Source organism: Ovis canadensis, chromosome 2, assembly GCF_042477335.2.
Source record: "Ovis canadensis isolate MfBH-ARS-UI-01 breed Bighorn chromosome 2, ARS-UI_OviCan_v2, whole genome shotgun sequence".
Lineage (NCBI taxonomy): Eukaryota > Metazoa > Chordata > Mammalia > Artiodactyla > Bovidae > Ovis > Ovis canadensis.
In genome coordinates, this window is record NC_091246.1 from 124,804,596 (window position 1) to 124,817,470 (window position 12,875).

Below are 12,875 nucleotides of genomic sequence, written 5' to 3' on the forward strand. Positions count from 1 at the left end.
TTTAGACAGTATCCTTATTATCCCAAGTCAGCTAGGACCAGTCCAAAGTGACACTAGTGTCTAAATTATTAAACAACTATTAAGAGTGCTCCAAAAAACAGACCCAAGTCAGATCATGGCTACCTTCCTTTAGTTCAGTTCAGTCACTCAGTTGTGTCCGACTCTTTGCGACCCCATGAACCACAGCATGCCAGGCCTCCCTGTCCATCACCAACTCCCGGAGTTCACTCAGACTCACAGAGAGAATTCTTAATACATTAACTGAGCACAAGCTCCATCCAAGACACTAATAAAATGATAGTTATTAAGAACTCAATATTGTACAAGAGAATAGGAGGGGAACTAGTAGCTAAGAGACTGCAACAAATTATAAAAAAGAAAAGAAGTCATAATAATGTATAGTCTGTATAAGTTTTCAACTTTTAAAATGAATCTTCAAATATAAGATGGTTACGTAAGACACAGGTTCTGAAGCTAGATGACATGAGAGTGGAGCGGGCACTACAGCGAGCGAGCAAGCAAGACTGGGAGTGTTAGCAGCCGCATCCAGCGTTACAGGGCCGAAGAGACTCTAGCACCGACAGGCCAGAAAATAAAGCTGGAAGACACACTCAAGGTGGGAAAGGGAAAACAAAGGTAAGAGGGCTCAACTCCGCTTCTTCACTGAGGAAAGCAAAGAGATGAAGATTCTAAATTGAAAATCATTTAAACAATTAATGTAACCACGATACTTAAAAACAATAAACAGAAGAGATAAAAATAGGAAGTAGGGCAGGGAAAAGAGATTTAATATGGGCTTATACATCCTTTGTCATTAAAATTTTTAAAGAGACACTTCTTCCTACCTCAACTCGACAAAAAGGAAATAATTAAACAGCTTCAGTGGTAAATTAGAATTATTAAAGAACATCTCTGTTGTATACCTGAGATTCTTCACAGTGGTACTGAAAGGATTCCATATTGCCCATAACAGCCGTCCCCAGAACAGACATGAGAGCCATTTTATGATCCGATACTCTAGTTTTCTGCCAAATAATTGCCTAGGGACAAAACGACAGACAGCTTTTAGCACAACCTGGATTTAGTAAACTCAAGTACTTACACAATATATTTCTGTATTTGGCATTCATCCCTTTCTGTATCATTTATAAGGTATCTATAGGCTATAAAGTTTGAGAGAAGTCTGGTTCTGAGTTTCAGTAGCTGTATATCCTGTAGTGTAGAGTCTATTTTAACTTACCTTAACCTCAATTTTGTTTTCTCTACAAGCTGACTAAGAATACTTATCTCCCAGAGTGTTGGAAGATGAACATATACGATGTAGGTAAACACAGAGGCCAGAGCATGGCATGAAACAATTTTATTAAATATTAATTTTCTCCCCCCTTCTAATCCTAAACTTCAGAATATATATTGCAGAGTGTATTTAAATTAAATTGCTACTTCAAGTAAACATTACTGTTTTATTGAGGAAGGACATCAATGCTATAAAATTTCTGTAAACAGTTAACCTGGTATAAAAATTTAGGGTAATGCATGCTTTTTAAAATTACCATTTATATACAGAGAACTTTTAAAAAGCTAACTAAACCTCACAGACAGAAAGGCTGAATAATGGACTTGTATTTTTTTCACTATAAGCATGTAGTAGGATAGCTTAAGAGAATGATGGCCCAGAGAGACAGCACTAAAGTGTGGCTGTGAATTGCATGTTGTAACATAATGAAATTTTTCCAGTTAATGAGGTTCAGTTATAGTCAAATCTCCTGAGAAACCATCAATATACAGACACATTCATTCAACAAATACTCACTTAGAAGTCTTAAGTCCTACAGAAAATGTGTAAAGGACTTAGGAGAAAACGCCAGCACTCAAGAGTCAGGCAGAGGAAGAGGACGAGACTGGAAAGCACTGACCACAGAGGCAAGAAGAGTCAGGGCAGCATGGTGCACTGACCAAGGAAGGTGTTTCAGGAAGGAGCAGGGCTTCCCTGGTGGCTCAGTGATAAAGAACCTGCCTGTCAATGCAGGAAACACAGGTTGATCCCTGATTCACGAAGATCCCACATGCCGCAGAGCAACAAAGCCATGCGCTACGACTAAGAAGCCCACGTGCCACAATGAACGAAGCCCGGTGCCCTAGAGCCCGTGCTCCGCAACAGGAGAAGCCACCACAACAAGAAGCCCGTGCGCCAGAACGAGAAAGCAGCCACTGCTCACCGCAAGGAGAGAGACATGGCCACAGGATTTAGCAATCAGCAGTGAAAGCAATTCTAGAGTAAATGAAGCCAAATTTTAGTTACTGGATAGTGACTATACAGAAAACACATGAAAGGGACAGCTCTTTTAGGAAGTTTGGCTGTAAAGTGGATAGCAGTAACTGGAGGCAGGTGGATCAAGGAAAGCTCTTGATGATACACTTGAATAAAAAGCAGTGAGGGAAAATGGGTTTACACAAGCAGGCTTGTAGAATCAAACGGAGGGAACTGAGAACGTTCTCCTTTGTTCATTCTTTCTCTCTCCCTCTTTTTTTTTTGTAATGTAGAAAGGTTATTTGTTACTTATCACAAAAGGTTATTTGCAAAATGACACTGATTTAAATACCTGGTTGTGGAGAAAGTTTAAAAGAGAGACACTCTGACTGGCTAGATCAAAGGATCCTAGCCAAATGAATTCCTTAACATAACCAGGAACCTATGTAGGCAGGAAAAAATACTAACAATATTATACATAATAAAATGAAAGGGGAAGCAAATGAATTTATGTTGTTCTTTAACTGGCATATCAGGGGATAGTAGTGAAGGACAAGCTGACAACAGTCCCTGACTCTGCTTCTTGATCTGTACATCTGTAAGCCATTTTTGTTTTCAGAATCTCAAAGACCAATCTCCTTGGGAAAACAGTGTAACAACTGCTTAAGAAGACCAATTACCCAATAATTAGTATAACAGGAAACCCTTTTATCTATTCCCCGGGTTTCATTAATACTAAGCAAGTAGGAGTTACAATTTATGAAAAATTTACTTAGTAGGCACTAACTACCATCATAGAAACCGTTAATTTTCACAACCATTTCAGGCAGGTATTAGTATTTCATTTTGCAGATGAGGAAACTGAGGCTCAAAGAGATTTATTTACCCAAAGAATAATGATTTATACATAATCTTTCTGGCTCCAAACTTTTACTTTGCCAATATCTGTTTTCTCACCGGTCAAAGGTAGTAATAAGTTAAAGCCAACTCCAGATCCTAACTGGGAATTCTCAAATAGTGTCTTTGACAAATGTATTTTCATGGATGAATATGTGATATGTTATAAAATCTCCAGTTTCTTAAGAGTACTAATACATTCTCAAAATTATTTTAAAAATTCATTTAAAGTTAAATAAGTAATCTACTGTTAGAAGGACAAGGAGTAAAAGAAGGGTCTCCATATCAAAGAAACCAGAATAACAGAAGTCCAAAAAGATTGGGAGCTACTCTCAGAGCATCATAGAGTCAGAATATTTTTGAGAGTACAGTCTGTCAGTACCAATCCTAATCTTATTATTGACAAGATTATTGATAATCCTTATACCTAAGGATTTCTAAGTTTCCAATAATTTTTATTTATTAATATTCATATAAATACAGATATGCAGTTATTTGTCCCAAAGTGCACAGTAAAATGACAGAACTAAAATGTAGGTATTTTTCTGTTGTACATGCCAATTTTTCATTATCTATTGTTTTGAAAGTGATCTGAATTAGAAAAAAAGACTTTAATTCGAAAATTTTTTTAAAGTACATGGAATCAAATGGAAAAATAAATTGTAAAAATTTAAAAATTAACATATAGCTTCAATGCGTATATTTTTCAACAAAAAATTATGTCTTGGTAACTACATTAACAGTTCAAGAATCTAGACTCTCTAAAATTGGAACTGCTAGAGGAAACATAGGCTGTCATGTAAGTATGTTTAATCTTTAATTTCATCACATAATATATAAATGCTCTGGTTAAATTAAAATTTTTGGAGAAAATTCTAAATTTATTCAGCAAATATTCATTAAACATCTACTTTGTAGTAGATTCCTGGGAATCCTAAAAGCTGGGAATACAAAGACAGGAGGACAAAGTCCCAGCTTTCAAGGAGCTAAAAATACAAAAGGAGAATGAGGTATTAAAATAATTATAATGCATTATGAAAACTGCAAATATAAAATATAGTGGGAACACTGTAGATGAAACCCAAGTCTACTTCACAGAGCACTTGGGTGTGTGGTGAGACCTGAGAAGAGTTTGACACCCACAAGTTATAGGAAGGGCATTTGTGATTGGTACATATGTGAGCATATGCAAAGGCATGAAAGCATAGAGATATGCCTTGCTGGAGATGAAGCTAGACAGATATTAGATACACAAGAACAAGATCATGAATGACCTAGCACGTCAGGTAAATAAAGAAGTTTACAATTTCTTTTATCCACAGTGCAGAATCAATGGACAAACCTAGTTGGGAAAAATACCATGATCAGATATGGATCTTTGGACCTTGAGGACGTTCTGCTAAGTGAGATAAGTGAGACAAAAACAAATACTGTGTGACATTACTCATATGCAGCAGGAAGAACCAGACAAGGAACAACAGACTAGCTGCAAACCGGGAAAGGAGTATGTCAAGGCTGTCTATTGTCACCCTGTTTATTTAACTGACATACAGAATACTTCATGTGAAACGCCAGACTGAATGAAGCACAAGCTGGAATCAAGACTGCAGGAGAAATATTAATAACCTCAGATATGCAGATGACACCCCCCTTATGGCAGAAAGTGAAGAAGAACTAAAGAGCCTCTTGATGAAAGTGAAACAGGAGAATGAAAAAGTTGGCTTAGAACTCAACATTCAAAAAACTAAGATCATGGCATCCAGTCCCAACACTTCATGGCAAATATATGGGGAACAATGGAAACAGTGAGAGACTTTATTTTCTTAGGCTCCAGAATCACTGCAGATGGTAACTGAAGCCATGAAATTAAAAGATGCCTGCTCCTTGGAAGAAAAGCTATGACAAACTTAGCATATTTTAATAGCAGAGGCATTACTTTGCTGACAAAGGTCTGTCTAGTCGAAGCTATGGTTTTTCTAGTAGTCATGTATGGATGTGAGAGCTGGACTATACAGAAAGCTGAATGCCAAAGAACTGTGGTGTTGGAGAAGACTCTTGAGAGTCCCTTGGACTGCAAGGAGATCCAACGAATCAATCCTAAAGGAAATCAGTCCTGAATATTCACTGGAAGGACTGATGCTGAAGCTGAAACTTCAACACTTGGGCTGCCTGATGTGAAGAACTGACTCACTGAACAAGACCCTGATGCTGGGAAAGATTGAAGACGGGAGGAGAAGGGGACGACAGAGGATGAGATGGTTGGATGGCATCACTGACTCGATGAACGTAAGTTTCAGCAAGCTCTTGAAACTGGTGATGGACGGGGAGTCTGGCGTGCTGCAGTCCATGGGGTCACAAAGAGTTGGACACAACTGAGGGACTGAACTGAACAGATCACTCCTATGTAGAATCTAATAACAAACTCATAGAAACAAAGTAAAATTGGTAGTTATCAGGGCATAAGGGTTAGGGGGATAGGACAGATATTATTTAAGAGTACAGACTTGCAAAGAGTAGTAAGTCCTAGTGATCTAATGTACAATACAGTGAATACAGACAACAATTATGTATTATAACCCTCAAACTTGCTGAGAGACTAATAAACCTAATTACTCCAACCACTAAAAAGAAAAATTAATGTGACAGAGATGCAATTACTGCTACAATGGCAATCATATTATAATATAAATGTATCAAGTCAACATGTTATACACCTTAAATTACAGTTTTATGTCAAATATAAAAGAAGAATTTATGTCAATTTAAAAAAAGATCTTTGGCAAGAGTGATTTAGTGAGACCTTCAACTAAAGCAATATGGATTAAAAACTGTGACTGTAATATTTCAACTCAGAGAATCTCAAATTTTACTGAGCACATACAAAATGGATGAGGTTCAGAGTCACGAGATATTCTCATAGGCACTGAAGATGGTGTGTTATTTCTGGCACATGAGATGTAACAGTGCTGCTTTCTCTTCCACTCACAAAAATACAATGGAATGCAAGTCAGTAAAAGTGACATTTACAAGATTCAGTTCAGTTCAGTTCAGTTCAGTTGCTCAGTTGTGTCTGACTCTTTGCGACCCCATGAATCGCAGCACGCCAGGCCTCCCTGTCCATCACCAGCTCCCGGAGTTCACTCAGACTCACGTCCATCGAGTCGGTGATGCCATCCAGCCATCTCATCCTCAGTCGTCCCCTTCTCCTCCTGCCCCCAATCCCTCCCAGCATCAGAGTCTTTTCCAATGAGTCAACTCTTCGCATGAGGTGGCCAAAGTACTGGAGTTTCAGCTTTAGCATCATTCCTTCCAAAGAAATCCCAAGGGCTGATCTCCTTCAGAATGGACTGGTTGGATCTCCTTGCAGTCCAAGGGACTCTCAAGAGTCTTCTCCAACACCACACTTCAAAAGCATCAATTCTTTGGTGCTCAGCCTTCTTCACAGTCCAACTCTCACATCCATACACGACTACTGGAAAAACCATAGCCTTGACTAGACGGACCTTAGTTGGCAAAGTAATGTCTCTGCTTTTGAATATGCTATCTAGGTTGGCCATAACTTTTCTTCCAAGGAGTAAGCGTCTTTTAATTTCATGGCTGCAATCACCATCTGCAGTGATTTTGGAGCCCCCAAAAATAAAGTCTGACACTGTTTCCACTGTTTCTCCATCTATTTCCCATGGAGTGATGGGACCAGATGCCATGATCTTCGTTTTCTGAATGTTGAGCTTTAAGCCAACTTTTTCACGCTCCTCTTTCACTTTCATCAAGAGGCTTTTGAGTTCCTCTTCACTTTCTGCCATAAGGGTGGTGTCATCTGCATATCTGAGGTTATTGATATTTCTCCCAGCAATCTTGATTCCAGCTTGTGTTTCTTCCAGTCGCACTCTGCATAGAAGTTAAATAAGCAGGGTGACAATATGCAGCCTTGACGTACTCCTTTTCCTATATGAAACCAGTCTGTTGTTCCATGTCCAGTTCTAACTGTTGCTTCCTGACCTGCATACAGATTTCTCAAGAGGCAGGTCAGGTGGTCTGGTATTCCCATCTCTTTCAGAATTTTCCACAGTTTATTGTGATCTACACAGTCAAAGGCTTTGACATAGTCAATAAAGCAGAAATAGATGTTTTTCTGGAACTCTCTTGCTTTTTCCATGATCTAGCAGATGTTGGCAATTTGATCTCTGGTTCTTCTGCCTTTTCTAAAACCAGCTTGAACATCAGGAAGTTCACGGTTCACGATTACTTCTCTAATTTTTTAAAAGATAAAACATGTGTGAACTTTGGTATTCTACTAACATTAACACCATGGCTAAGAAATACTGGACGGGGTAACAGAACTAAGCACACTGCTAAGAGTACAAGACAGCAGAGATAGACTGAAGGGCATGAAATAGACTCGATGCGACCGGGTGACTCACCACACAGGAAGAGGAAGGGGAATTGGGAATGTGACTGAATCCGTAGTACCAGAAACAGTGTCAAGTACTTAGAAGGGTCCAGTAAACAATTTGCTGAAGGAGTGAGCAAATGAATACATTTTTCTAAAGTAATCCTAATGGCGCTGAAAACTAGCTCTTTGTTCTTAAATATAAAGACTGCTGGTCGTCATACCACTACACGGATCTCTATTATTTTAGGAAAGCCAAAGCAGCCTTTGCTTTTCTTTCTTTTCTTTAAAATAACAGTTGCGTTACAATAGAATTAACACACGATACAATTTAAGTATACAATTCAATGGTTTTTAGTATATTTAGAGTTGTGCAACTAAATCACCACAATCTAATCTTTTAGAACAATTTTACCATTGCAAAAGGAAACCCTGTACCCATCAGCAGTCATTCTGCATGTCTCTGCACTTCGCCTGAGAACCTCACTAATCTGTCTTTATAAATTGCCTATTTTGAGTATTTAATGTAAATAGAATCATACAATACGCAGTTGTTTATGAATGAATGGTTTCTTCACTTAGCATAACTTTTTCAAGTTTTATTGTTGTATTAGCAATTCATTCTTTTTTTAAAATCCAGTTTTATTTAGCTACACAATGCTGAAGACCTTACAGATTGTCTCAGGAGTATCTTGTAGTAGGGATACAATTTAATTTACACAAAAGGGTAAAATATATGAATTTAATTTTGAGTTTATAGTCAGGGAAGAAGCTAGCATAATTAATATTATATGATCTGAAGAAATAATAAAGCTAACAAATTCTGTAGCTCAGTGTGAATCAATCAAGTTAACTAGCATTATTTAGCTCACACAGTCACTGTTTTTGGTTTTGTCTCCTTTTACTTTCATCCCACCACCACCTCCCCTCTGGTAATCACTTCTTGGTTCTCCATGAGTCTTTTGGCTTGTTATCTGTGGTCTTTTGTTTTTTAGGCTCTGCATTTAAGTGAAATCATAGTTACTCTTTCACAGTTCTTTCTCTCTTAGCATAAAACCCTCTATATCCATCTATATAGTTGCAAATGGTAAGAGTTCATTCTTTTCTCATGGCTAGGTAGTATTCCAACGTGTATATATACTACATCTTCTTTATCCATGTATCTGTCAATGGACATTTAGGGTCCTTCCATATACTGACTATTGTAAATAGTGCTGCAATGAACAAAGGGGTGCATATATTTTGTCAAGTTAGTGTTTTTATTTTCTTTGGAAAATACTCAGAAGTGGAAGAGGTGACGTGATAGTTATATTTTTAATTTTCTGAGAACATTCCATGCTGTGTTCCTTAGTGGCTGTACCAATTTACATTCCCAGAGGCAGTGCATGAAGTTTCCCTTTTCTCCACAACCTCACCAGCACTTGTTATTTGTTGCTTTTTGATAATAGTCTTTCTGACGGATGTGAGGTGATATCTCACTGTGGTTTTGGTTTGCATTTTCCTGATGAATGGTAATTTTCAGAATCTTTTCAGGTGTCTGTTGGTCATCTATACGACTTCTCTGGAAAAACATCTACTCAGGCCCTCTGCCATTTTTAAGTCAATTTATTTGTTTCTGATGATGAGTTCTTTGTATATTTTGGATATTAAGTACCTTATCAGATATACTGTTGACATATCTTTTTCCATTTGATAGGAAGACTTTTCATTTTGTTGAGTTTCCCTTGCTGTGCAAAGCTTTTTAGTGTAGTCCCATTACTTTATATTTGCTTTCATTTTCTCGCCTGAGGAGAAAAAATATTGCTCAGACCAATGAGTGTGCTGCTTGTTTTCTTCTAGTTTTATAGCTTCACATCTTACGTGTAAGTCTTATTCATTTTGAGTTTATTTTTGTAAACTGTGTGAAATAGTAGTCCAGTTGATTCTTTTTCAAGTAGCTGTCTAGTTTTCCCAACACCATATATTAAACAGACTATCTTTTCCCTGTATATTCTTATCTCCTTTGTTGTAGATCAAATGGCCATGTACTTGTGGGTTCATTTCTGGACTCCACTGTCTTCCATTGATCTTTGTGTCTGGTTTCATGCCAACATCATATTGTTTTGATTACTGTAGCTTTGTAGTATAGTGTAAAATCAAGGAGCATGATAACTCCAGCTTTGTTCTTCTTAAGACTGTTTTGGTTATTTTGTCTTCTGTGTTTCCATACAGAATTTAGAATTATTTCTTCTAGTTCTGTGGAAAATGCCATTGGTATTTTGATAGGGATTGCACTGATTCATAAACTGCTTTGGGAAGTCTGGTCATTTAAAAATATTGATTCTCCCAATCCATGAACATGTTTTATCTTTCCATTTGTTTGTATAGTCTTCAATTTCTTTCATCAGTATCTTCTAGTTTTCGGAGTACAGGTTTTTATTACCTCCTTGGTTAGGTTTATTTCTGGGCATTTTATTCTTTTTGATGCAATTGTAAATGGGGTAGTTTTCTTAATTTCCCTGATAGTTTACTGTGAATGTATAGATATGCAACAGGTTTATGAAAGTGAATTTTACAACCTACAATTTCATTGAAGTTATTTATTAGTTTTAGTAGTTTTCTGTGGGCATCTTCAGGATTTTCTATATATAGTATTATATCATACACTCCAGTATTCTTGCCAGGAGGATCCCATGGATGGAGGAGCCTGGTGGGCTGCGGTCCATGGGGTTGCGAAGAGTCGGACACAACTGAGCGACTTTACTTTCACTTTTCATTTTCATGTATTAGAGAAGGAAATGGCAACCCACTCCAGTGCTCTTGCCTGGAGAATCCCAGTGACGGGGGAGCCTCGTGGGCTGCCATCTATGGGGTTGCACAGAGTCAGACACAACTGAAGTGACTTAGCAGCAGTAGCATACACAAAAAGTCAAAGTTTTACTTCTTTCCACTTTGGATTCTTTTTCTTATCTAACTGCCATGGCTAAGACTTCCAATCCTATGTCGAATAAAAGTGGTGAGAGTGGGCAATCTTGTCCTGTTCCTGATCTAAGAGGAAAATCTGTCAGATTTTCACCTTTGAGTATGATACTAGCTGTGAGATTGTTTTGTATGACCTTTATGAAGGTGAGGTACATTCTCTCTGTACCTACTTTGTTGAGAGTTTTTTTTTTAAAATCATACTTGAATGTTGAATTTTGTGAGTAGCTTTTTTTGCACTTGTTGAGATGATCATATAATTTTATCCTTCAATTTGTTAATGTGGTATATCACAGTGATTGAAGCATGGATACTGAATCATTCTTGCACTTCTGAGATAAATTACATCTGATCATGGTGTATGATCCATGTAACATATTGCTAAATTTGGCTTGCTAATATTTCATTGAAGATTTTTGCATCTATGTTCATCACTGATACTGACCTGTAATTTTCTTCTTTTTCTAGTGCTTTTGTCTGGTTTTGGTATCAGGGTGAGGCTGGTCTTGTAGAATGAGTTTGCAAGCATTCCTCTTCCATTATTGGAGACAGTTTGAGAAGGGTAAGTGTTAATTTTCCTTTAAATGTTTGTTAAAATTCACCTGTGAAGCTGTCTGATCCTGGACATTTGTCAGGATTTCATTCCTTGTTAATGGCTAAATGATATTCCCCTATATGGACATATATTTGAAATATTACTGCCTCTTATTATGGACATGTGGGTTACTCCCACTTTTTTACTATTATGAAAGATGCTGCTATAAACATTCATGTACATGTTTTTGTGTGACATACATTTTTCTTGTGTATATACCTAGGAATGAAACAGCTAAGTAAAGTGGCAACTCTTTATTTTTTGAGAAACTGTCAGACTGTAATCTTTTCATCTGCTCCACACATCTTTGTGTTTGTGTGTGTGTTTATGTGTGTGTCAGTGTAAAAAAACAAAGAGGTGCTGGCTTTTGCTATTATGGCTATTATTTTAAGCCAGCCAGGAGCTGCTGATTTAAGGAACAATGCTTAAAACAAGAGAAAGTAGGTTAAGATTCTGAATAATCTGCAACTGCATAGAAATTAAATGTCATCTTCTTCACAATTTCTATATCACAAGTTATTTTTAACAAAGAGTAGCTGAGCAATGAAAACTTATTCACAGAAAATTTCTGTCTTTAAAGCTATGCTAGCTCTATGATTCATACATACGTACAGAATGTATTTTAAATGAGTAGATATGAAAATATTTCAAGAAAACTAATGTTTTCAAATTCCTGCATTTAATACAGCTATAAAACCTGTAATACTTCTAATGGAAACGTATTATGTATTTTAGTTTGTATTAGGGACACCTCAGATATAAATCTTAGCTGCTGATTAATGCAAAGATGCTAATGCACTGCCTGACCTACTAAGAAGTTAGTATACAGAATTGTAAAATAATCACTTAAGGAAATGGGTTCTAAACAAGCTATGAAACATGAGAACCACTGAATGTGAAAAAAAAATTTAAGTAAATACTGCTAGTAGTTCCAGAGCATTATTTCACACTGGGCAATTATTTTATCAGATCAAGTGGGCTGATTAAGAAGCATTTTCTAAGTATTTATAGTTAGGTTAACAATAAAGAAGTCTGCCAATAAATTAAACTTTCACTATTACTTAGGCAATTAAGATTCATTTTAAAAATGGGACTTATTATTAAAGAACTAAACAATAAAAGGTAGTAATTAAAAAGCTAAGGATATAGAAAATAACAGAATTTTTAAATGCTACATTTTTTACAGCAAATAGTTTTTAGTTTGCTTTCCCCACCATTTCACAAATCCTGTATTATTTTCTAAAATACAAATCTGTTCACTTCCTGAAGCTTTTCATATATTCTGCCACTAGGCTGATAGCTTGCTGCTGTTGCTGCTGCTGCTAAGTCGCTCAGTCGTGTCCAACTCTGTGAGACCCCATAGATGGCAGCCCACCAGGTTTCCCCATCCCTGGGATTCTCCAGGCAAGAACACTGGAGTGGGTTGCCATTTCCTTCTCCAATGCATGAAAGTGAAAGTGAAAGTGAAGTCGTGTCCGATTCTTAGTGACCCTATGGACTGCAGCCCACCAGGCTCCTCCGTCCATGGGATTTTCCAGGTGAGAGTACTGGAGTGGGGTGCCATTGCCTTTTCCAGGCTGATAGCTTAACATGTGCTAAAAATACACACACATACCCCGATATGTTTTCTATCTAGGTCACACAAAGCTGGAGCATCTGGATGTGCCAAGTAAGAATCTGACTCTAGTCAGTATGATGACAGAGCAAAAACATCTCAATAAAAAATATATTATTACACGCATACGACGTAATTGATTGAAGTTACCCAAATATATCTTACCACT

At 37.2% G+C, this 12,875-nt stretch overlaps 1 protein-coding gene across 15 annotated transcripts in view; it reads right to left on the reverse strand.

Annotated features, from left to right (window-relative positions):
• The window catches only part of PMS1 (PMS1 homolog 1, mismatch repair system component), a 334,072-nt gene that overhangs the window by 251,289 nt on the left and 69,908 nt on the right, over positions 1 to 12,875 (reverse strand). For all 15 annotated transcript variants that reach the window (XM_069576897.1, XM_069576898.1, XM_069576895.1 and 12 more), the window contains one exon: positions 924 to 1,040. In XM_069576897.1, coding sequence (XP_069432998.1) covers positions 924 to 1,040 — 117 coding nt within the window. The remainder of the gene's footprint in view (positions 1 to 923; positions 1,041 to 12,875) is intronic.